Below are 25609 nucleotides of genomic sequence, written 5' to 3'. Positions count from 1 at the left end.
AGTGGCTTTGGCTCAACTCTTGCAAGACGGGCTGGGTGGGAATCGAACCAGGGTCTCCGGAGTGTGGGACGGAGACGCTACCACTGAGCCACGAGTACAACGCTTCAAAGCGGTACAAAAGCGCCTCTAGTGAATGCGGTGTTGCCTTAGAAACGCGCTGTTTCTAAGGCGTGCGTCTCTTGCTCAGGCGCACATTTCGTTGCCGCGCCGAACGCTGCTTTGCTCGACGCTCACCGCGTCCAATGCGGGGCGCGTAGTCGCTGCCCTGTAGCCCATTGTCTTACACCCCTTGGCGGGTCGACGGGAACGCTGTCGCGTTCCACTCTTGAAGGCGAAGAAGTAATGCATGAGTTGTTTCTTCGTCTAGCCGAACCAAATATAGCCAAGCAACAGCAGTTCACCAGGCTAAACAGTGGTTCAACAACTAAAATAAAGGCTAGTATGCTTCGCATCCTGGGCTTAACCTTACCTAAGCCACAGCCATTTTTTATTGATTACTCCAAAGATTTTGATAAAGTATGCCACAGGAAACTTCTCCTTAAACTTCGCACCTTTCTTACTGGCTCCTATGATGTAAATTACTTGGCTGGATTACTTTGCACCTCAGGACTCAGTTTGTTAGCTACAATCGCCAGCAGTCATCAACAGTTCACATTTTCTTGGGTATCCCACAGGGTTCTGTTTTGGGACGCCTCTTATTTATAATTTATATCAATGATGTCGTCCAAGTTGTTACTAACACTACAGTTAAGCTTCGCCTCTACGCTCATGACTGTGTTTCGTATTCTAATGTCTGTAGTGTCACTGATCAGGTTTTACTGAATGATGTGTTTTCTTCCTTTAAAGACTAGAGCAGAACTTGGCAAATGGAGATTAACTTTAAGAAAACAGTGATAATGACATTCACTAATAAGCAACAACCCTTGCAATTTAAGTATGGCAAGGCGTAACACACACTAGAAAGAGTCCAGTAATTTAAGTACCTTGGTTTTGTATTCTCTTCTAACTTACAGTGGCACAAACATATTGACCTTATTCGCGCAAAATAGTTTAAGAAAATAGGTTACTTAAAAAGAGCTCTAAAGGGCACGACTAAAGAATGCAAGCTAACAGCCTATAAATTGCTGGTCAGGCCTCTTCTTGAACATGCGTCAGTTGTGTGGTTACCTCATCTTGAACATGACAAACTCGAGTCTGTCTAGTAGAAAGCTATCAGATTTGTTTTAACTGTTATGACCACAACTTTTCCTCTTCAAAGCATTATCATGTCTTATCACTGAATTGCTTAGAACATCGACGAACGTGCGATCGGCTTATCATGTTATATAATATTGTGCACAAATCGGTTTGTACAGCTGCACCTATTTCTTTCACTGGTCATTCTACACCTGTGACCCACTGGTCCAATCCTTTAAACATCATGCCATTACAGTCTTTTCTTGATTGTCATAAATATTCTTTTTTTCCGTGCACAGTTGACACTTGAAATAAACTTGATAGTTCTTTGCGACAATTTTCGCATGCACAGTTTGTAAAGCAAGTGTCTAATTCTGTGTTTTGATTTTGCCTTTTTTTTATGTAACCACTCCTGCGATGTCTCAAACCTGAGACAGCAATACCTGCAAAAAAATAAATGGCTTGCTTGCTTGAGCAATCAGTTTTAATTTTACTGGTATGAGGTCACCCCCTCCATCTAAAGGCTCTTGTAAATATGCCTTTAACTACTTTCATTTCCTTCATTGTAATATCTTCATCTATCCGCAAGACAAGACAGCATGCAAGAAGCCTCTCAAGACTGGGAAGTACTCGAAATTTCATGACAATGCATAAAAACCCTCAAACATCGGTTTGTACCTAGCACAGATTTACAGAGTGATATGATTGATGACCAATTTCTTACAGCTCCCTGTCAAAAAAGAGAAAAAGAGAGGAAAGCCAGAGGGGAGGGGGGTGAGGAAATAGAAAAGGAAGGCATCAGCTGGAAATGCCTTGCAACCTCAGTGATCTCCATCCCTAATCCCTCCAATGCAGCCTTTTGGATGGCTTGGTAAGATATGACTAAAAAAAAAAAAAAAACTTTAAGCACACAGCCGGATGAGGACAGTGAAAGGACAGTGTTTGTATCCCATCTTCTTTCATCGTCCTCGTCGAGTCGTGCATTTAATATTTTAGCCCCAATCCCTGTTACGCCTCATGTCTACATGTGTGCTAGTTTGCACGCACTCTTCTAGAAAGCACTTTAAAAGGGTGGCCTGGAGTTTTCAAGTCTCTATAAGAAAGTGGTCTTATACACATGGTCACTTTCGGTCAGGCTACAAACAGAGCCTTAAGAGAGCCTTATACCAAGCACAAATAGTAGAAATTAGAAGTGTACGAATGCCGAATTGTAGATTTCTAATTGAATATCAAATCGAATCAAGAAATAAAAGCCAAATATTGAATCGAATATTGAATATCACAAAATGTTTCACAAAAGTTCATGCTTATTAATTTTTGGGAAGAAAATACAAACATCGCAGTGCTGCACTGTGCCAGGGAGTCTCCTAGCATTGCATAGAAAGAATGTAACAAGCTATCGGTAACATGGATACATAGAAATCAAGATATATAGTACAGTCTACTCATATTAAAGGGAAGATAAAATTAGTATGCCAGCACTGATTACAGCTCAGTTCTAGAACACAAAGGTCTCGAAAACATATTTTTTATCGATAGAATTTCTGTTTATAGAATCAAGTGCTTAGTTTCCTCTGAAGCTAATGAATTAGTGAGGTTCCACAGTACTGAATACCAATAAGGTTCTCAGTTACACAGTGAAGCCATGTTTTGCAGCAATCTTTTATTTATTGCATAGAAAGCTTTGCTTGCCAGTTTTTCTTCAGAATGCAGAAGGGCTATCTCAACTTTACAGCAGGACGGTTAATGTAAGGCCAATCTGTGAACAGATGAAAGGACCACGCATCACGTGACTCTAGTAGCCGATGCCAACAGTAAAGAGGAGGCACCATGCGTTTCATGCCGTTTCATTGTCAGGTTTGGTGTGACTTGCCATCTGTCAAAGATTCTAAAATCTGCAGGGTCATGGCAAGTTGGTGCGATGCACCTCCCCACTTTTATCCACCATCTGCGCCTATGCATTTTAAGCAGGTCATGACACTTTCGAAGCGCTTGCCCTGTAAATCCATAGGTAGTCTTACGACAGGTTCCTCAAAGAGCTTAAAAAAGCGATGTGCATCTATGAACGGCATTAGTAATGAAAGACACCATTCTGTGAGTCACAAATATGGCGGCCATGATCAAGTATGTTGCCATCCCGCGCACATGCTTTCGTTTGCGAGGCAGTTTGGTGGCTTTCTGAGTGTTGCACGGCTGCTGCAAGTAGACCTGCGTGGACTAGGCACTAAACCGTAACTTAGGGCCACCCGATGCAGAAGCGCCGATTAGGCCAAATGGTCTAGGCAGTGTGGCTATATGGTGTGGGCGTGACGAAAATTCACCGCCGGCCGATGTGGTGATGGGCTGCAAGCCGTCATGGAATGCTTGCCACTAGTATGTTTATCCGAGTGGCTCAATGTGATTGTGATTGGTTGCGAGGTCACGCATGCAGCTTATATTGACGGCTGTTGAAGCAGCGCGACATTCGTCACAGCGAATCCAACATGACCTGCGTGCCTACGGCGGCTAATTGGCCCGATCTTCGCACTTTACGAAATATGCGCTGCTTTTGTTGCCATTCCCTCTGTCCCTGTTGCATTATCATTTTGATTGGTCCTGTAAATTCAGACAAACCTTGTACCAATAGAGGCAGCCCCAGCTGATGTGGTGCTGTGCTGTGAATTGCAGCATTCGGGTGCTGTGTGCATGAGCACCGAATCAGACTGACGTCAGGGAGCGCTCGCAGGGACATAGTTCGCTACAGCATATTCGATATTCGCACACCCCTAGTAGAAATGTCTCACCCATGTTTTTGAAATTCAAATGTGTGACGATGAAAAAGAGAAGGATTGCAGCCTGGCACTGTAAGCATTGGAATGCTGTTGAATCATGGAATGCATTGGAATGCTGCTCGAACAGCAAAAAGGCAGATTCATTGAAAGACATCAATTTATGGGCTCCGATGACTGCAGTCTATCGTTGCAAGCCCTCAAATGCTTCGCGGAACAGTGAAAAGGCAGATTTCTTTTTGTGCAGAGCCAAATTTCTCGTGTGATGAATAGTAAGCCTGAAACATTTGTCTGAAGAAATTTCAGTGAATGAGCACTCTCCGTACACGGTGCGCAAATGTGAAAGGGTACACCAAATTTGCATGTAAAGCCAACAACTTCGTTCGTACGCAAACTAAGTTAAAATGATCAACAAAAAAGGAAAAGCCAGGAGAGTGTCTCTCAATAGAAGAAATATATGAGGTCCTAACCTGCAAGTTTGCAAGAGTTGCTGTTAAAATGCAGATTACAATGTGTAGAAATCACAGTCATTAATTCATTCATCCATTTATTTGTCATTCGTAAGGTGAACTTGTACAAAGGATCTGCTTAGTAAGAGCCAAAGTCTAGTGGAAGTTTATAATCGATACACATATGGCAGCAGCACAAAAAAAAGGAAAGAAAAGTAATATTTAGCAAAATAAATATGTACTATGTGAAATAGAGACGTTAAGAGACAGTTAAATTAAGACAGTTAAAATTAAGAGACGTTAGGAGACAGAAAGAGAACGGTTTGGATCAGTTACACAATGGGTACCAAGAGAAGGAAAACACAATCGAGGACGACAAAAGACTAGGTGGAGCGATTAAATTAGGAATTTTGCGGGCCCTAGTTGGAATCGGTTGGCAGAGGTCAGGGGTAATTGGAGATCGCAGAGAGAGGCCTTCGTCCTGCAGTGGTCATAAAACAGGCTGATGAAGAAGATGATGGTGATGTGAAATAAATATGTACATAATGAAGTCCTTGTCCAAATGCATCAGTTTATGGAAATGGGGGTTCCCCTCATTTACTGTCACTTTTCATTCTCTCTGAAACTCAAAGTTTTCTGTAGATTTTTTCCTTTTTAACCTATATTTTGTTGGCGAATTCCTGCTTGAAAAATAAATGTCAAGAGGTTTAAATATTGTGGAACATATCGACCAATCAAAAATATTAAAAGGTCCATGGTGCTGCTACATGATGCCTTTATTTTGATGAGGCCCTCAGTGCAGATCAATAAAGCAATGTGTCAGCAATGAAGCCCCTCACCTAGAAACGGAGTGTTGTTCATCTTCGCTCTGGTCCGATTCCAGGTGAAGGCGTTCGTTTGCAGTCGCTCGAAGGTACGACGTTCGTCGTGCCGGGTGAGCCTTGTCTTCTGCTCATGAAGGAGCAAGAGGGAAAGCAGGGCAAGGAAGAAAGAAATGGTGCCACATTCAAGTAATTCAAGCTTGCAAATAACTGGCTGTACATGTCATATGTTCAGAAGCTATCGCGGCACTTAATCAGTCGCGGCTGGCATAATCATGTAAAACTAAATCTGTGCATAGCAAAACACTAACCTTTCTTACTTGTTGCCATTCAAATGAAGAAATTAAAGTAAATACTATTTACCATTGAGTCTTTTGAACATCTAGTTGATATGAACTTTGGGAAGTACAGGAATACCAGTACCTTGGCATCTTAATTACTACAAAACTAACATGAGCAGAACACATAATAAAGGTTGCAGCAGACGCGTCGAGCTCATTGGGGTTCATGAGAAGAAATCTATCTTTGTCACCGCCTTCTGTTAGACAATTGGCCTACGAAACATATGTACACACAAAGCTTGAATATGCTCCGCGTAACTGGAACCCCCAACAAATTTACCTCATTAACACCATTGAAGCAGTCCAAAACTGTGCAGCATGTTTTATATGTTCTAATTATGACTACAACCACAGCATCAGTAAAATAAAAAACTTCCTCAGTCTCTCTTCTCTAGCAGACCGACGTCGAATTGCCTTACTCTGTTTATTTCACAGAGCATACTACACATTTCCACATCTACATGGAATGCTCCTCCTCCCGCCAATCCGCACTTCTCGTCAGCTTTTCAGTTTATTGAGCGTTCAGCGTCTTCATGGTTCTACTAATGCCTTTAACAACTCATTCTTGCCTACTGCTATACAGGAATGGAATAAACTTACTAAATTCACTATGCGCTGAACGTGATCATGTAAAATTTCTTGATTTATTATCTACACAACCTGTACAATCCTTGTATTAACTACAGTTCACCTTTGTTTTTGTTTGTTTCAATCATGCTTTGTTTTTCAATTTTGCTTCTCTGAACCAATAGTTCTTGAATTGTCTTTTGCTTTGCTGTGTGTATGCTGTGTAATATTCTTTTCCTAGTATGCCTTAGTGATCCCCGTTTGACCATGTGTATCCTGTTGTCTTTTGACTGATTTTGATTCATTCAATGACTTCTCACATTTTCCCCCACTTTGTATTACTGCCCAGATTTAGTGTATTCTGTAATAGTACTAGCTCCCTTCCGCCCCCGTTACTTATATAATAACCCAAGCAGGGGCCTTTAAGGGAATAATAAATAATGATGATGGTGGTGATTGTGATGATGAAATAAATTTCAGTTTGCTGAAGAAACTAGACACCAATTACAATCAACCTATAGAACTTTTTTTGTTATTTTTTTGTAAATCACTCACTGAATACTGTGAAGTGCAACCATTGGTACCCTTCTGGCCACTAGCCACTTATCACAAGGTAGTGTAACACTGCTGAATAAATGAATAAGTAACTAAGGAGATGACAGCAACATTAAATGCATATGTACAAAGGTTGTTCAATGAAGTGCGAAATATTAATTTCTGAAAATTGTTCATCGGCACTGTTATTTCTCTCTATATGATACCCAGTAAGTGAAATCCATGCATACTGCCGTTTCTACAGCACTTAGATAACGTGACTCAAGCCATCTTTTGAAACCTAGCACCTCCCTATACCTATACCTAAACACCTCCCTTAACTATACCTTTTCTTTTTTAATGCCAAAACTGTGTCCCTTTTTTAACATGAGGTACATAAAGAAGTCCAAGAATGCCACACCTAGACTGTAAAATGGGCAAGACGATTGTTGTGACGCTTTGGGAAACGGTAAAAAAAAAAATGACATTACTTTGACATAGTACGAGACGTGGAATCAGGCGTAGAGATGCACTGGAGGTGATTGTTTAAGTTGATGTGAAAATATGGCTTGACTCATGTCATCTTGGCGTGGCGGAAATGATGGAACGTGTGCATTTCACTTAATGGGCAGTATACAGAAAGGGATAAAAGTGCCAAAAATTAATTTTCAGAAATCAAGATTTCAGAGTACTAGACTCAGTCGTTAGTGAACAACCTATGTAAAATCAAATCTCGAGACTGTTACGGAGTGGACCAAGCACCAAAACAATGCGAACGAAACATGGCACATGCTAGAGACATTAGTGAATTCTTCCGAAACTGTTTGTGCCAGGTGGATTGAGTGGTACAAAACGGCACATAAACTGGATGACACAAGCGAGTCTTCTATTTTCCGTAGTACTGCCGGAGTGTGAGGGGGGAAAGCATTCCGTGAGTGCCGGGAGGGCAAAGCATGCAGTGTGAATGTGCACAGGCTACAAAGGTGTTACCTTGAGAACCATTTTTTCTCCTATACACAACAGATGAGGCAACCTCTGGCGAGACAAAATCATCCGCTGCAAAACAGGATTAGGAGAGGAATGAGGAACAGAGGAAAAGAAAACAGAAAAGCACCATGGCATTAAGCAACATCATCACAAGAGTGCAGCAGCATCAGAGCAACAAAGCCGCCCACATCAGAGCATGTGTCAATGCTTACACATCCACACACAGCAAACAGATACCCAAATCCTGAAAGAAACCAAACCAATCCCATGCAACTGTGACCAAGGCTAAAAGTGCTGTGTTCAGGTATTTTCTAACATGAACTGTCATTGCCACTTTGCCCCCTTTGGTGTTTCTGCCAAATAATTCTTACGGCACCCATTGTCACCTATCGAACTAACTGTCTAGGTACTAAACTTGGATGAGAGATAACACTAAGCACTACACAGCTTCCAACACATGAGTGAATTTTTAGTTTCTTAAATTATGCAGCGATGATACTTAAAGGCACGAGCTGAAATCTTAAGTTCTGACCTGGCTGCATAGTGTCACATCGGACTGCATGGCACAGGTGTTAACGAAAGCTGGTTCTAGAGCTATGCTGTGCAACTGAGCGTCGCAGTAAGCTTCTTGCACAATTTAGTAAGATTAGACATTTCAGCATTTATTTTTGCTCCTTGCACAGTGCCATGATGCCATGGCAATCTTTAATAGGTATTTTATGACAGGCTTCAGCTCGTTACTGCTGACCATTCTGAAATGTGACTTCCCTCACCACCAGTATGCATTACTGTGAAAAAAAAGAAAAGGCAAGTATCATGAGGGAAGGGTAATATGCTGACTACTACATCAGGGCTTGGAACCTATGCACAGTTTCAAATGTAAAGTACGCTAATTACTCGACATTAGTATCATCTGACAGGTGGTAGTAACACCAGTAATTACAAACAGACAGTTTATCTGGTATTCCGAAGTAGGCATAAAGTTGAAGTGTATTTTATTTTGAACACTATTGGCACACATATTTTACTCCATGTTCCTTATACCAGATTACTTTTTCCGTACAAATGTGTGCGCTGAGACAGTGAAAGAACTGTGGCTGCTGGCACAACAACCAAGGTCACAGCTGTAGGCAGCCAGCAGTGAGGTGATCACCATGCAATGCAGGTTTGGTAAATATAAATGCTTCCTTTTCCAAAGTATGCTGAAAAAACTTGGGACACTTTGCCAGCCTATCTAACATCCTGCTCAGTGTTGTTGATGCTCTATTAGCGATGGCATCAACTTCGCTGTTGATGCAAAGAGCACATTATTCTCAAGACTCCTCATTCTTTTTTTCTTTTTGACATTGCTTTTCCCTTACATAGCATATAATATGTTGCCTCTGCCACTTGTCTTTGCAATTGCCTATGAACTAGATAGCTGCAAAACTAAATTCTAAATAACGTTTGATGGTTTCAAAATGACAGGCTGTATTGTCAGCTTCCATTAAAATCGCCCATGAGCAGATGAATTCTGTGAAAATCTGCAATGGTGATTAAGCTTTATGAAAGGAAATCCTGGTGTTTACATGAAAGCAGCTTTACTCTACAGCAATGTGCTATTCGTTCCTGAAAAATAAAGCTTCGCACTTACAAAAATTTACACCGCTTCACCAATTTCTGCAGAGTTCATTTGCCTGCTCAATTTTTCTACACTTTGTGTTGCCAATTAAATAGCTCTTGCCTAATTATCTACTAGCCCCCTAGTTAGTGCAGTTAGTCTTGAAGCACCTTCCCCTGAAAGGGACAGGGTGGCACGGCATTTGATCCCCAATACAGGACGAGTTTTTCTCTAACTGTGAAGCTTTCTTTCAAAGAAGTCCATCTGGGTTTCCTTTGTAGCTTTGTACTGCCTCCAGGTGAATGTCAGCTTTTCCTTCTATAAAACCACTTATGAATGGGTGAAGAAATGTTCTGTGCTTGAGTGCATTTTTGACAAGCTGATGTTGTTGGCGTGAACCACCTAAAAAGTAATGGCACTACCCTGTTTAGCCCAAATGCACGAGCACATGGCTTACGCAAACATCAGCACCCCACAGCCACAAGGACCAGCATGCAGTGCTAAAAGTGGACCAGCATGAGCAGCAGCTGACAAAAAAGAATAATTGCCTTCGTGTTTGATAGTGGCAGAACACTTCAATGATCACAGCCAAGCCAACTTTTTAATGTATCATGTGAGTAGGATTTGTATTATCAGCTTAACAAACTGGTCAGAAGTGGTAGCACAACGCTGTGTCATTAAAAATATTCAGAAAAGAAAAATTCCTGCAAATTGCCATGACTTTCTTTTGCAGTCTAATAGCAAAATGGTATTGCACAGAAGGTGCAACATGTGTTCCATCAAAAATGTCAGAATGCTGTCACTGTTGACCATCCTGGTTCTACGACAACACACGGTTGTTTCTCCACTAATCTTAAAGCCATCTATGTTGGCAAAGCCTAGCTGCAAAACACACAAAATAAGTATACATTTCAGGTGTAACAATGCTTTGTGTATACAACACTGGGTTTCCACATGTGATAAGTGTGCAATAAGTAGCTTCCAAGTTTTTTATGGTGTTCTGAATACTCCTGGGTTTCAGTATTTGGATGCAAGAAAATGTTGCTCCTGGATAAAGAAAGTAATGTGGCAGCGATTAACATTGGTAACTGCCATGTGTACTTTCTTTTTAAATATTCTTTGTACAAGGGATCAGTGATCTTTGATTTGCCCAGTAAACAGCAACTTCATGCTCCACCCTTGCAAAAGACAGGCTCGCTGTATTACAATTATTATAATGCCATGCTGATTTTTACCAGCTGTACACAATGCCTGTAGCACATTCATAAGTTCTCTGAAAAGAACTATTTGACCACAAATTGAGGCAATGTATTCAGGGCAGGTATAGCCCTTGCTCACATGGCAGTGCACATCAATGTATTGCTTTTAATGAATGATAATGAATTAATGGTAATGAATGAATGATGATGAATGAATGATGATGAATGATTAACTACTGCCCACACACACACACACGATTTATGCTTAAAATGCTGACTCTACAGTTCCCTTGTGCAGGAGAAAGGTTACTGTGTTCAAGCGCACAAGGTGAAGAACAATTCATTATTGAAGAATCCTTGCAACACATCTCATTAATGCAGATATTTCCATAATTTACCTTTCCAGCTGCCGATTGAAGAAAGTTGCACATAGGACCACTGTAAGATTTGCAATACCTGGCCAGTCATTCCAATTATGCAGCAGATTGTATTACCACCTTTATTCATATCATAAGAAGCCAACAACCAAAGACACCAAGGACAACATAGGGGAAATTACTTGTACTTACTAATTCAATTAAAGAAATGATAAATCAGTGTAAATGAAAGTGGATGAAAAAAACAACTGGCCACAGGTGGGATACAAACCCACGTCTTTGCATTACGCGTGCGATGCACTTTCCAATTTAGCTACCGCGGCATCGTTTTCTCATATGTTTTCTGGGGTATTTATGATTTTACTACTAGAAATAACCCTGGGAGTGTTAGCTAGTGCCACCATTCACAAACCTTGGCGGTGGATGTAGAACATCCTTTCCGCCACAGGCATCACGAGTACATTGTTTTTCCATCCAGTGCCATTTACATATTCATTTACATCACGCTGATTTATCATTACTCTGACTTAATTAGTAAGTACAAGTAATTTCCCCTATTTTGTCCTTGGCGTCTTTGGTTGTTGGCTCCTTATAATGTGATCAATAAATATATTGAAACCCTCAGTTCCCTTTATCCTTGTTCATCACATTTATTTATGTAAGGTCCATCTTTGTGCAAAATGCAACCTCGTGTAAGGTCTCCACTCTGGAGCAGGAAACATTTAAAAAAAAGTTTAAATAAGCTTAACGTTCATAATCTCGTGATGGTTGATTTGCACAAGCCATTACTAGGTGGAACCAGTTAATGCACTGCCGATGACGGCATCATCATCGTCATTGCACCACATCCATATCACCATATCACCCACCACTTCATGCCACATCACGATTATGCAGAATAGATCCAGCATGCTTCAACTCTATCGGCTGTGCTGATGTGAATTGTTTAGCTGCATCTTGCTTTCGGGCACTTCAAAAGCACATCACTGCAAGAAGTGTGAATCTAGATTTTAAACGCATGGTGTGTGGTTTCGTTATTTCATCAAGAGCTTCAAGGTGATGGAAAACTTGGACAGTGATGGGTAGCATGGAGAACGACCAGCTTTGGGAGAGAGCTGATGAGGCGAGCTTGTTAAATGACAAGGGCAAAACAAGAGGCGAGTACAACTAAATGTGTGTGCATTTGTAGTCGGCTGCTAGTGGTCGCATTATTCTGCATAGCACTTTGACCGCAGTTCAAGGCTTCAGTGAGCAGCCATAAGCCTGCCTTATGTAAAGCCGCAAACCTTGTAAGAAATCCGGGGGAAAGAAAATGGCAGGTTGTACATGAGTGAATACCGTAAGTTCTGTACTGCCAAAGTGCCTGCGAATGTGCACTGTACTCTCTCTCAAAAATGTTGCCGATTGTCATATTCCTCTTTGGCTATAAAAATGTGCAGCTGATGATCTAACTGCGCCTACAAAACATTGCGAGGATTGAAAAGTAGGAAAGAAGAAAACAGTGGTCTTGCAGGGCCTTAAATTCATATAGCACAGCAGTGCAGCCAAAGCAAAGAAACATGAACAGCAACACTCACTTTGGCAGACAGCGCCATTGTCAAGGTTCGGCGAGCTCCCCTCATTGCTTCTGGCAAGGGTGCTTTGGTCAGGTAATGAGGAGAACCCCTTCTCTTCGAAAATGGGGCTATCAGGTGACCGGTCAAATGAAGGGATGCGTGATGTGGGTGATGACAAGGGCAGCAGCCGGTCAAAGGACACCGGCGGTGCTGCTGACAGTGACGAGGTCTCCGATGCACCATCTCCCCTGCGGCCATCTGAGCCCGAGCCGTCCATCTCCTCGAATTTGGCTGCGCGCACCGACACAATCGGCACGGGACAGCCAGAGGTTAGCCGCGCAAGCTCACTCCGATACAGCTTCATCCTCTCGAGTGAGCGTGCAAGAAGGCCCCCCGATTCGAAAAGGTGTAACCGCTGTGCAACGAGGTTCAGGGAGGAATGATCGTCGGTAGCCATGTCCAAATGAGTCGTTGCTGTCGTAGTCGTCACCGTCGTCGTTACTGTTGCTGTTTGCTTAGAATCGGCGTCTTCCACGCTCCCAATACCACTGTCTGCTTGGCCTTGGGTGGACCAAGGGTCTTCTGGCTTGAGGAACTGAGTTCCCAGGTGCATGGGAACACTTGTACTCGGAGGCATCTTGGACGAGGTGGTTGGCCGGGGCACGCCAACTTCAGCCGTTCGGTAGGACGGGTAGCTGAGAGACATGGGCTGTGAGGCAAGCAAGTTGCTCTGGTTGCTTCGGTCGCTTTGTTCTACAATGGCATCACCCAGCGTTGTGCCCTGTGGCGGAGACGCAGCAGAGGCAGACGCAGTCATGGCCGGCGGTGGAGATGGATCAAGGCCAAAAAAGCGACGGCGAGCTGGGTTGACAGGCCGGAAGTGCGTCGAGGGAGTGCAGTGTACTGGTGAAGTGGGCTCGGAGGTCGGCACACCTCGTCCTCGCTGGGGTGGAAGGAGAGAAGAGCCATCAGTGTTGGGACGGGCCTGGGAAGTCTGCCATGGTGGCCTCCGCACTGGTTGATAGGCTGCGCTGGCAAAATACTGCCAGAAAAAAACAAATCAACAGCGCTCAGGCTTAGAAATCCAGTGTCATACTAGAACATTAGCGAAGCAGAAGTAAAGGCACTCGAGACAGCACTAGGGCACAGAAAGTCAGCACATGTGGTTGTTGTAGGTCAATAACGCAATTACAGTTGAATTCGATTAATTCTATCCGGACGAGCCCGTCGAAAATAGTCGAATTATCCAACGGGTCAAATTAAACTAATGACAGAAATAACGCCGAAACACGCTGTTGATTCGCTTGACCGTATTTGTTTTGAAAGTTAGCTTCACCACTCTACAACTCTCACGTGGTGAAGCATATTAAGCAGTGAAAGATGCAACTGTTGGGGACATAGCACGTGCTCCATAGTTTACACATGCACGTGTGCCATCTCCAATCACATTACAAGCACCGACACCCCTAATAAGTTTACTGGCAGGCTTTCAGAATTTCAGATAGACCCCCACTCTTTTGTTGGCTTTAAATGTACCCTCAAAGTTATGAAGTTTTGCCATCTTACTGTCTTTATCACTAGCTTTCCCAACACAAAATTTTTCTCTGTTTCTAAATGCATGGCACATACACACACATATATTGAAGGAATGCATACTAGGCCCTGTTAACGGTCTCATACATTAGACACGCATGGTGAGCAAAAGGAAGGCATAAATCAAGACAGCAACATTAGAAACAGCTCTGAATGGCTGCTGGTAAGATTATTAGGCATCTATGTGCTCATACCATGACCAGAGACATTGCATGCATGCCTACATAGTCAAGGAACGCATGCCCTTTCACGTGACAGTGGCCCCTCTCTATTCTAGGTATGGTATGGTATGGTATGAAGTACTTTATTTAGGTACTGAGGCATCCGTCTGGGACTGATGCGATATGTTTCATCGCAATTAATTGCATATGCTTCACTGCACAACACGGCTGTATTGCGGCGAAACTAACTAGCCAAGGTCGAAAAATTTGGCAAAGGTCAATTTTAGGATCGAAATAACGGAGGTTTGGGCCCATAAAAGTTTATGGGCACCGGCTGAGACCTTCAGTTGGGTCTGAATTAACCGAAAAATTTAATTAACCAGAGTTGAATTACAGGAAGTGTACTGTATCATAGGGGAAATTGAATGATAATGAAATGGGCAAAAATATTACAGCTTTTCAGCACCATTGGAAGTCGCAGCACATGGCTTGGCACCATCGACCACAAATAACACTATTGTGACTCTAGTATAGTATGCCAAACACTTGCTAGTGCAAAACTTACAAGCTGAAGGATGTCATCTTCTTTGGGAACAACCAGAAGCTGTACAGACAGACCCCTGCAAAAGAAGAGGAACAGTGTTAGCCTTCTGTTGTGTATTAGTCCATTAGTATTAGGCTACTATTGAAATAGCATTAGTCTTCCATTGAGAATATACAATCAACTTTCATTAATTCGAGCTTAATAGGACCGACGACCGACGTTATTGATCTAATTATGTGGTGGGTCAAATTAAAAGAAGAGACGTAAAAAACAGCAGTCATTTACCCACTTTTAAAGCACCTCTGAATCAAATGTGCACCAGTCTTTACAAGTTCAAAGTTGAAAACAATGTCTACCTAAATATAATGTGCACCAGAATCACCCGTACTTTTTAAACTCGACAGCCCTATTCACCGTTGAATCGTATCGTTATCTCGGTATCACTATTAATAGCAAGTTGACCTGGTCCGACAATAACAAAATTGGCTACCGACACTAATAAATCATTTGGTTACGTCAGACGTACCCTTGCGCTGTGCCCCTCATCCACAAGAAAACTAGCTTATGAAACTTTTATTCGAAGTAAACTTGAATACGCCTCAGCTATTTGGAGCCCGCACCAAGCTTACTTAATTAATATGTTAGAATCAGTACAAAATTGTGCCACTAGATTCATCACTTCCAGGTACAGCCGTGAAGAAAGTGTCAGTGCGATTAAATCATCTCTAGGACTCGAACCATTGGTGTTGCATCGGAAAATTGCGAAACTGTGCCTTTTCCAGTGACTTTATTATAACTTCCTCGAACTGCATGGGAGGCTTCTAATCCCACCAACCCGTACATCTCGTCGCCTTTTTAACTCTTGCAGTATCCAGCGCTTGCATGGTTCAACATTTTCCTTTAATCAATCGTTTTTGCCAAGCACCATTATAGAGTGTAACAATTTACCAGATAGAGTTGTCAATGAGCGCAAACCCATTATCTTCAAGCAGCTGCTTACTGATCACCTTAAACCCTAACCTTATAATGACCGTGCTGTGCCTTCATTCTTTTGCGATTGCCATCTCACATCGTGACTGTTCTGCTGATTTGCTTTTGCATTCTATTCAGTGTGCCTCTTGACTTTTTTGTTGTTGTTGTTGCTGTTGTTATTGTTGTTGTTTGTTTGTTTGTTTTAATGCAAATCCACAGGCTGAGTCTTGTAAGAAATTGTAATCATATCTTTGTTTCTATCTTTATCTTCTGTAACCCCCCTTATGTAATACCCCGACAAGGGTCCTTAAGGAAAAATAAATGATGATGATGATGACATTATAACAAAAAACGTAGCATGCCTCTAATTCTGGCAATCAGGAAAAGATGAAACCCACACACTTTACTTTCACAGGATAGAAATTGAGTTGCACTTAGTCCAGTTGTCACTTCAGACAGCTCTTTATCACTATGGGCCATAACATGTGTGGTCTGTGTGTGGTCCACAATGTTTAGTAATCAGCATTTTTTTTTTATGACCCTGTAACATTGTGAGCTACCTATATATAGATGGTGCCTGCCGCTAGACTAACCATTTTGGCAGTTGGCCCTACAGAGCATGCAAGACACCGACATGCTAAAAATATGTGCTGCAGCTTTGAAGTCACTAGTTTAGCACGTAAAATTAATTCCGTTTTGAATGAGCTTCGTAATGAAAGCAGCACATCGTCATCACCAACCTACGCAAAAACTTGTTCTGTTGCCATCCTGAGACGACAGTGGCAATGACCATGGCTCCCTGACAGTAGACTGTTGCGAATGCCACAAATTTAGTTTTTGTTTTTTATCCGACTGTAATGCACAGGCAATTTTCGGGTGCATTTTTTTAGAAATAAGGTGCACCTTAGAATGAGAAAAAATGCATAATTGTTTGTGAGCTACCGTTTTCACATCAAACTCTGCTGATGGCAGCCTGAAAATGCCGATTTTCAGCTACTTTTGGCATTTCGTCAGTTAATGAGGTCACAATTGTGGTCACCTTTATAGAGTCGGGCACGTGCGTGCTGAGCAGAGATGTGGAGTGGGGCCCTCCATTTTATTTCCGCTCTATTCCGGAGAGTTAAGATTCCCATAATTCCACTGCTTCAGAATGCTGGGAGCTGCACCATTCCTACTCCTGGAGTGGCTGAGCTACTCTATTCCATTCCTCCAATTTCAGTAAATGAAACACTTTTTCTATAATCGTTTACTGCTTGCATGCCTAATAACTAAAAAATATACTTTTGAAGTCTTAACAATACTACAAATATTGCTAACTACTATTTTTTCCGAATCAGAACAAACTTGTTTTGTGGCCTGTAATCTTTGCACTTTGTTTCTCCCTGTAAACTCTTTAATACCTACTTTTTCTAACAGTGGATACTTGGGCCCCGTAACGTAAGACTATTCCAATCATTTTTATTCCAACCTCCTGACGTCAAATTTATGTAACTGCGGATGCAAGCATCGGGCGGTGACCCGCAGTGTTGCCTGAATAGCTCAACCAAACGCTCGCCTCATTTATAGGAGGTCACTTTTGTTTGCTTTAAAACAAATAACATTGCCTACATTGAGCAGTTTTTATTGTCTAATTGGCTGACAAGAGGCGAGGAGCATGCTCATGTGGAGAGGGTTTTGATGGGGCCGAGCCAGCCCGCTGAAGATAGATAACCAGATGAAGAGGGTGGTGCCAGTGTCTGCGATTGGTCTGTTTTCCCTTATTTGGCTCGCGGTGGCTTGTCTAAAATCGCAATGGCATGCAACGGACACTTAAAAATGCCGCTAAAATGGATCCTCAGCAAAGAAGAACAATGTTGTATATGTGCCGAAAGGGTTCGATAATGTTATACAGCCATGCAAAAAGTTATGTGATATGCAAATAAACCCATACTCTCCAGCAGGTGCGAGTAGCCAGTGCCTGAGCGTTTGGCGGCAGCCATCTTATATTCCTTTGAGAACAGGGCAGGCTACTCAGAAAGAAATACAGTTTTTTCAACATATTAATGCATCTTTAACACATACACGACACTTTGATACAATTAGTTTTAGCGGTTTTTTGACACTGAGTAACGGACAGGTGAAGTGGGTGGAGCCAGAAACCTTTTGACCAATAGCAGAGGGTTAATGTCAAAAAGGCAACAAATCAGAAATAATTATTTTTCTTTTGTTCAGTCGTATCATGCATAATCAGGGTGCACATGTCATGTCAGATTGGGAGCTATCGCGGTATTCGTGAAATTGCATGACAGACAGGCAAAGTGGTGGTGGTGTAAAAACGTTTTTGACCAATCGCGGAGGGCTGATTGTAGAATTGAAATAGAAATGTTTGGAATAGCCTTACGTTATAGCGCCCCTTATGTTAGTTGTGCGGGTTGAAGTCACAAATAATTGGTGTTATCGCAATATATATATGCAATTCTTGCGATCATTATACGAATTTTCTTTTTTATTCAAGATAGCCTAAAGGCCCATACAGGCATTACATTAGGGATGTAACAACAAATCAATGATAAATACAGTATGTATTCGAACAGAAAATACATGTTAGAATAAAACAAGTATCTCCAAAACATGTCACTTCAGAAGAATGGACCACGTGATCCGCTCTTCCGAAGCTCCTCTCAAATAGATAAAACAGAGAGTGAGATAGCAAAAGCTCAGTCACTCTCTAGGCTTCTCCAAAACAAATATTAAAAAAACAAGCTTTACAGTAATTATCAGCAAACTTATAGTGTTTATAGTCCAGCTACCATAATCCAAATTTTCCTTCGTCATGTTTATGCGGTATTTCTTCAATTTAGGATGAAGAGGAAGCTTTGGCTCGGGCCCTACTCCGACGCGGCCTATTCAAATACATGTAAAACACAAAAACGTTTTTTTGAGATAACCCCTGGACTGATTTTAATTAAATTTGTTGCATTTGAGAGAGAAAGTTAAATTCTAGTGACTGCTGGAAGCGGAATTTCGATTTAGGGCATGAGTTCTGTTGCAAGAATTTAAAAAATGCGGAAGTCTGAAAAAAAGAGAAGCACAAAGTTTACAAACTCATAGCTTTGCATCAAAAAAAGATATCGTGGTTCCGTGAACGGCATCCATTAGATCATTGAAAGCGGACAAATTCGATCTCTCATTTTACATCTTACGTGAATTTGTTACGTTGTTTACAAGTGTTCTGCAAAAGCTGCATTTTCATATTACAAAATTTTTTGAGATTCATGTGTAACATATCAATTTTGTCCGCTTGAGATGTTCCATGAGATGCAATTCACAGAATTGTATTATCATTTTCCATTGCTGAGTTACAGAGTTGTAAACTTGATAGTTTCGTGTTTTGAAAATTTTCGATTTTTGCTAATTTTTGATAAAAACTTCACGACCTAAATAAAAAATCCGAAACCAACAGTCACTAGATTTTAAGTTTTTCTTTTAAATGCAACAAACCTCATCAAATTCGGTGCAGTGGTTGCAGAGAAAAACGAATTCTCCTTTTACATGTATTTAGATAGGGGCAGTCGAGGTAAAGCTTCCTCTTAAGCCTTTTTTTTTCCAGCCAAACATGACGAAAATTTCAGACTGCATGGTGCACCGATTTCGCTAATACGAGCATATAGCTACCTGCTTATGACCACCACTGACGTTAGCATCACTTTAGCTGCTCAGGTGTTATGCGGTTCACAACCAAAGCATAAGCTATGATGCAAGTAAGGTTAGCCTTATACTAAATAAAATCACCCATTTCCAAAAAACTTTAATTCGTCAGAAACAATTTTTATTCGAGTAAAGCAAACAACAAAATAATCTTACAATGTTGTGCATGTTGTGCATCCAGCTAGCTTATTCTGTCACTGTGATGATTAACATAAAGGCGAAACGCATTGATATGTGTTGCAAAACAATCTTTCTTGTCTCGCATTAACTGGAACATCAACAGGCACCATTTTTTTCCAGCACATCTCTCTAACCACTAGTTATAGCGCTTAATCATACTGGACGATGTGAAAAAAATGTGGCATGCATTCCAAGTCACCGTCAGCTCACACAGGGTGCAACCATTTTTTTTTTTCTTCCCCTTTTTTGGGCCTCAGTCCTTGTGTTGTAGGTCAAGCTTGCTCGTGCTAAACTGAATCTTTCATCGCAACTGGAAGTTGTTGTTCTAAATGCACTTCAACATTGTAACACAGGATGGTAACCGAGTCTTCGAAAATGCAGAATACCGGGGCAGAGGTAGTCATGTATAGGTAGGTACTGAAAGATCCTGTACTGAATAAAAGTTGAGAATTGTAATAAATTGGCAAAGCCTAGTCCAATTAGTAAATTTACTGGCTTTTTACCTAGCTTAAAATCAACATTAAGTGCTCCAGGACTATGTGCCCATTTCATTCCAACTGCATTCCGGCATGTCAGGCTCTCACTCCATTGCCATTCTATACTAGGTATTTGAAAACGTATAATGATTCCGGAATGATTCCAACTCAAAACTTGCCACTCTGCAAATATGGTGCTGACCAGTCAACGTTGACACATACAGCATGGGCCAGTTTCAGGATTCAAATAATGAAAGGCTCGGCACAAAGAAACGTATGAAAACCAGGGGGATCTTCTGTCAGGATTGAAATAACTTAAAGATCGAATTAACCAGAGTCAAATTAGCAGAAATCTACTGTACTGTCCCACAAAGTATTTTTTCGCATTTCAGTTCTTATGGCATGATGAAAGTTCTCGAAACTTGCCAACTTCAGTCCTTTGTTCCTTTAGAATACCACTTCATCCCCTTTACTCTACTTCATCCACTTTACTTCATTACGTTACCACTGCATCTTTGCTCCACCTCATCTTAACCTTGGCTTGAGCAGACAATGTCGATATCCACATCATGTCTAGCTGGAGCGGGAACTTCAAGGCGGCATTGCCACCCATCTTTCATTTTTTATATATATATATTTTTTTTCCCTGGCTTACTGAGACTCTTCTCATGGTCTCAAAATAGTCTTTATTATTTGTATTGTTGAAACGTAATTTGCTAATACTTCATTATGTAACTGTGAACTTTTGACCTTTCGTCGCCACTCTCTTCTGTAACACCTTTGGCCATTGCAGGTATCGGATAAATAAATAAATAAATTGTAACGAAGAAGACTAGCCTGCCTGCGCCACAGCACCATCGCTACCGGTATGAGCTCGTGGTTGCTGTCCTTGGCCGAACACTTGTGACTGCTACCTATTCGTCTGCGCCTGTTGGTAATAAATCTCTTAGCAAGTGGTGGACGTGCTGGGTTTCGACCACCCTGGAACTTCGGAGTCGCACTCTACCCCCCATCATGCCCGACGACGCATGCACTTTTCCAACTCCTCCAACGGTGCCTGCCACCTTGGTCTGTGCCGCTGCCTTACGTCAGCGAGATCCCCCTATCTTCTCCGGCACAGACGACAAAGACGTTGAAGATTGGATCTCCTCTTATGAGCGAGTGAGTGCCCATAACCAGTGGGACGATGTGACCAAGTTGAGAAACGTCACATTCTACCTTACCAAGGTTGCGAAACTATGGTTTCTGAACCATGAAGCTGACCTCACTTCGTGGTTGGTCTTCAAGACCAGCTTTACCCAAGTTTTCGGTCAGCCAGCAGTACGAAAGGTATGTCGTGCAGGACAACGTTTGCGCACAGGATCCCAAGAGGCCGGAGAGAACTTCACGAGCTATATTGAGGACATTGTCGACCTTTGCAAACGGGTGAACACGTCGATGTCAGAGGAGGAGAAGATCAAACATATATTGAAGGGTATTGAGGACGACGCATTTCAAATGTTATTATCCAAGAGTCCTCACACTGTCGCGGAAGTGATAGCATTGTGTAAGAGTTACGACGAGTTGCGCAGGCAACAACTTAAATAAATAAATAAGTAAATGGCAAATAAATAAATAAACGGCAAATAAATAAATAAACAAATAAATAAATACAGCTCAACTCATTTCTCTCTTCGATGTCCCTTTAGGCACAAGTGATGAGTCAGGGTGCTCAGTTGCCTAAGAGTGATTCATGAAGGAATAGACATCTGCGAAACAAGGCACATCACACCACAAGGACATGGATCAAACAAAGCAGATAAAGCACGACGGCGCAAAATTAAATGCTGGACTGACCCCCTCTTGATGAGATCGACGACTTGCGCATAGGAGCGTCCAGTGACAGGCTGCCCATTGATGGAGACAATACGGTCGCCCGTGACAAGGCCTGCCCTGTCAGCTGCACTTCCAGGCTGGACCTCTCGCACAAAGATGGTGTCCATGGCTTCTTGTTTGTGCTGGTCCCAGCTCGGATCTGCAAGGCCAGCAAAGGACTCGTAATACTGAACAACTATAGTGTACATGACCTTGAACTGACCATCAACATTGGCCCGTTAGATCACATTTACAGAGTTGACAACTTAAAATTTCTTTAAATACTGCAGTCGGAGCCCAAAAATACAAAATTTTGGTTATAAATACCAAAACTTATTTTACAGTAGACTTCCATTAACACCTTGAGGGTAGATTTTTTTCACCATATGCAACCGCCCAGGGTCGATTTCTTTTATTGCAGATTCCAATTCTTCTGAGGGACCTATTTAAAAAAAAAAAATTACTGGAATTTTTCTAGTGTGACCGTAAAGTGAGAATAAAATATTTGGTGTTGGTATATATGTACTGTTTTTCCTGAATAGCAACAATAAAAAGGGGAAATAAACTTACAAGAATCACAAATTTTATGCATTGTTATACACATAGTTCAAGGCTTAGAAAACGCGCACACGAGAATATTTCGCAACTCTAAAATGTTCCTGCTCTTACACTAATATTTGCATTCATAGTGTAATCAGACTGCATAGGTGAACACACTCAAGGAAACTGTGTGGCTGTGTGCCCGTCAAAAAAGCAAAACGTGTGACAAACTTCTGCTAATCTTCATCTTATCGCCAACCAGAAGCAATTAGTTGCCGAGCGTCTCCAAAAAAGAAAAGAAACGGAAACACATGCACGGCAGCATCCTTCCTATGCGCACCCCTGTGAGCACTAAACGAGCAAGAAACAGGCGGTCGCTCTTTGAGCGATTAGTAATGAGATAGCCATCAGTTTTGCGAGCACAAGAAGCCAAAAGCGCCCATGGAACAAAACCCAAACTGCCGCCTGGCCGCGCTCACGCCAACACGCGAGCCGTAGTATATAGATGCACCGGAGCAAACTAGGTCTCAAACAAACCATGCAATGGAAACCGAGAGAAGGAGACGCGAGAAAAAAATTCCCTGTATTCCCACATAGTGGCAGGACATGCCAGAAAAGAATAAGTTAGGAAATAGGCGCACTTTTTAAATGTGCAGACGGTGCCGTAAATATACAGCATCGACCATTTTGGGCCTGTTCGTGGCGCCGTATATTTACGTCATTGACCCTCAAAGGGCTAATACGAGCCCAGTTAAAACAAATTTTCACTTAATTCAATCCTGGCTGAAGGTCCCGGCCAGCACTCACGCATTTGTATGGGTCCAAACTTTGGTTCAATCCTAAATTTGACCTTCGCCATGTAATTAGAGCTTGACCAGTTGGCACGCATGCGCCTGATCCCTATGACGACCCCATAGTGATCCCTTTAGTGGGAGTGTCTGTATCGGTAGAACTTGCAAAACAGTAAATGCATTGGATACACGTAAAAAGAAATATCCAGTCAAAAATTACTATTTTTGGCCTGCCATAGAAAGATATTTCAAACAATAACCGTAGCTTACAATGTCTCATCACAGTATTTACCCAATTCTAACCCATGCCTTTTTTTTAGGGGGGGGGGGGGGGTCAAATTGGGTTGAAAATTGCCTGCACAGTGCAATTGGACACGATACCAAAACCACCTCCGCAGCATTCGTATGCTCTACTGCACAAATGTATTGAAGCAAAGCTGCATTTAGGAAACCGGCCACTGTTGTGCATATATATGCCCCTTGCCCATTGCCCTTGCCCTTTGCCCATTTCTCGTGCTAAAAATCAGGTGTCCATTAGATTTCATTGTTTCAGAGCTTTAATGTCATTTCTAGATTAGTTTGCCACTTTGGACACATAGAAAGCAGGTGTGTATTTGATTCGAGGGTGTGTTATAATACGGCAAATACTGCCAAATGAATCAGTGGCATGCTTTGGCATTTTTTCTGCATCTTGTTTAATTCAACCCAGTGGATAATGCGATCAGTTTTATCAGACCCGTCAGGGTCAAATTAACCTAAGTTGACTGTATTATTCAGACTGTCGACTTATTAATTAACATAATTAACTGACTGTTTTGTAGGGATGTTGTGAACAGGCACATTTCTGCAGAGTCACAGCTGGAATCTGCATCAATAATCTGCAATAATGATCTAAGAATCTGCATTACGTGTGGAAATAGTCGTGAAGTTTATACATGAAACACTCATGTAATAGCGGCCGAAAGTTCAGTTGCCATTGTGCACTGGCTCTATGGAGTGCATTGGTTCTGTGAAGTGCTGTGGGTACACGTCCAAGTATGTAATCAAACAGTTCCAAAAAATCTGGCTCTGAAGCATCAGCCGACTACTGTAATTGTATATCTTGCCATTCTTCCCTAAACTGGATGCAAATGAAAGATCACTGGTGTCAATACAACCTTAAACAAGCTCCAAAAATGCGGCATTCTATGATAAAATTGTAAAAATTGGCAGCAATGCACTTTAGATAATCTGTTGAACTATGTACAGTACAAACAAATCTTGCATACAAAAGTATGTATGCAAGAGCAATCCACAAGAACAAGCAATAGCCAACAGATTACTAGCAGAAGTGCATTACTAGTGTGTTCTTTGCTTAGCGCATTACTTCAATGTTGACAGGTTTAATATTAATTTTCATCACTTCAACCGTAGTAGTTAAATATTGCTGGCTATCACATAATTTAAGTTGTTATGACGCTTCACGCTCATTACCTCTGTCTTCACTGTATCTGCTTTTGTATGCACATGAGTTAAATTTCTCACTACTGTTTTTTTTTTTTTATGCTATGAAGTTGCAGTTCTGCCAATGCTACACTGGTTAGGTGTTCCATGTGCATGTGCAGCATGAGTCGGCATGCTGGCGAAGGCTGTCATCAAGACATCATAGTGTTGCCGACTGCCATATCGTTGCTATGTACCAGGGAAACGGACCTTACTGAAGCTGCTGCCATAAAGAATTTCCAAGCTTTCTTTTCAACCATCTACCATTACCATTCTACCATTTTATGCCATGTATAGCTGTATTTGAGTTAATTTTTCATACTACTCTTTTCCATACTTCTGTGTAATTCAGTGCAAAACAGCCCAACTGCTTTGGTGAAGCCACTATAGTCTGTATTTTGAGCTGCTCCAGTCAAGGACCAATATATTTGATTTGGTTTGAAAGTGACCAACCAATGACAAGCAGCCTTACAAGTAAAAAGTATGGTGGATTCACAATTGTACTCTGACCACTTCCTGCAGGAAGCAATGCTGATTAATACTGCACCACATAAACCTTTAACTCGAAGAAGGCTAGATGAAAAAGCAAAATACCTCTACCAGGTCTACTTATGATGGTCATGGGACTTCAGATTTCTTCCTGATCATGAAACCCCCAAAGGAACTAATTATTTTATGTGTTCATGTTTTACATGTGCACCACCAAAAAAAAAAAAACATTTTCATTTCAGTTATTCTTTTGCAAGAACTATGTAGGGACCATCTGTCACTAGGATTTGTCCTCCACTTCTGAGAAATTCATCTACCTGGCCTGGCCTCCATGTGGGGGTCATTGCCCCCTGCTCTTTCTTGGGATGCGAGGTGGCTGCCCAACAGGGGTGCCAACACTGCCACTCGGCAGACCTGTTTTACTGTGGAATAAAGCCAGTTTACTCTTCGTTCTCAACCTGTCAA

The 25609-nt window shown here is 41.7% G+C and overlaps 1 protein-coding gene across 8 annotated transcripts in view; it reads right to left on the bottom strand.

Moving 5' to 3' along the window:
• LOC135913063 (rho GTPase-activating protein 23-like) overlaps positions 1 to 25609 on the bottom strand; it is a 163993-nt gene that overhangs the window by 62706 nt on the left and 75678 nt on the right. For 6 of the 8 annotated variants that reach the window (XM_065445732.2, XM_065445728.2, XM_065445725.2 and 3 more), the window contains exons 5-9: positions 21825 to 22002; positions 14695 to 14749; positions 12397 to 13417; positions 7647 to 7712; positions 5233 to 5341 (exon numbers count right to left, since the gene is read on the bottom strand). In XM_065445732.2, coding sequence (XP_065301804.1) covers positions 5233 to 5341; positions 7647 to 7712; positions 12397 to 13417; positions 14695 to 14749; positions 21825 to 22002 — 1429 coding nt within the window. The remainder of the gene's footprint in view (positions 1 to 5232; positions 5342 to 7646; positions 7713 to 12396; positions 13418 to 14694; positions 14750 to 21824; positions 22003 to 25609) is intronic. The other 2 variants (XM_065445731.2, XM_065445730.2) reach the window with 2 other exon arrangements.

Source organism: Dermacentor albipictus, chromosome 1, assembly GCF_038994185.2.
Source record: "Dermacentor albipictus isolate Rhodes 1998 colony chromosome 1, USDA_Dalb.pri_finalv2, whole genome shotgun sequence".
Classification (NCBI taxonomy): Eukaryota; Metazoa; Arthropoda; class Arachnida; order Ixodida; family Ixodidae; genus Dermacentor; species Dermacentor albipictus.
Note: the sequence above shows the minus strand (reverse complement) of the source record. Positions and strands in the feature narration are given on the sequence as shown.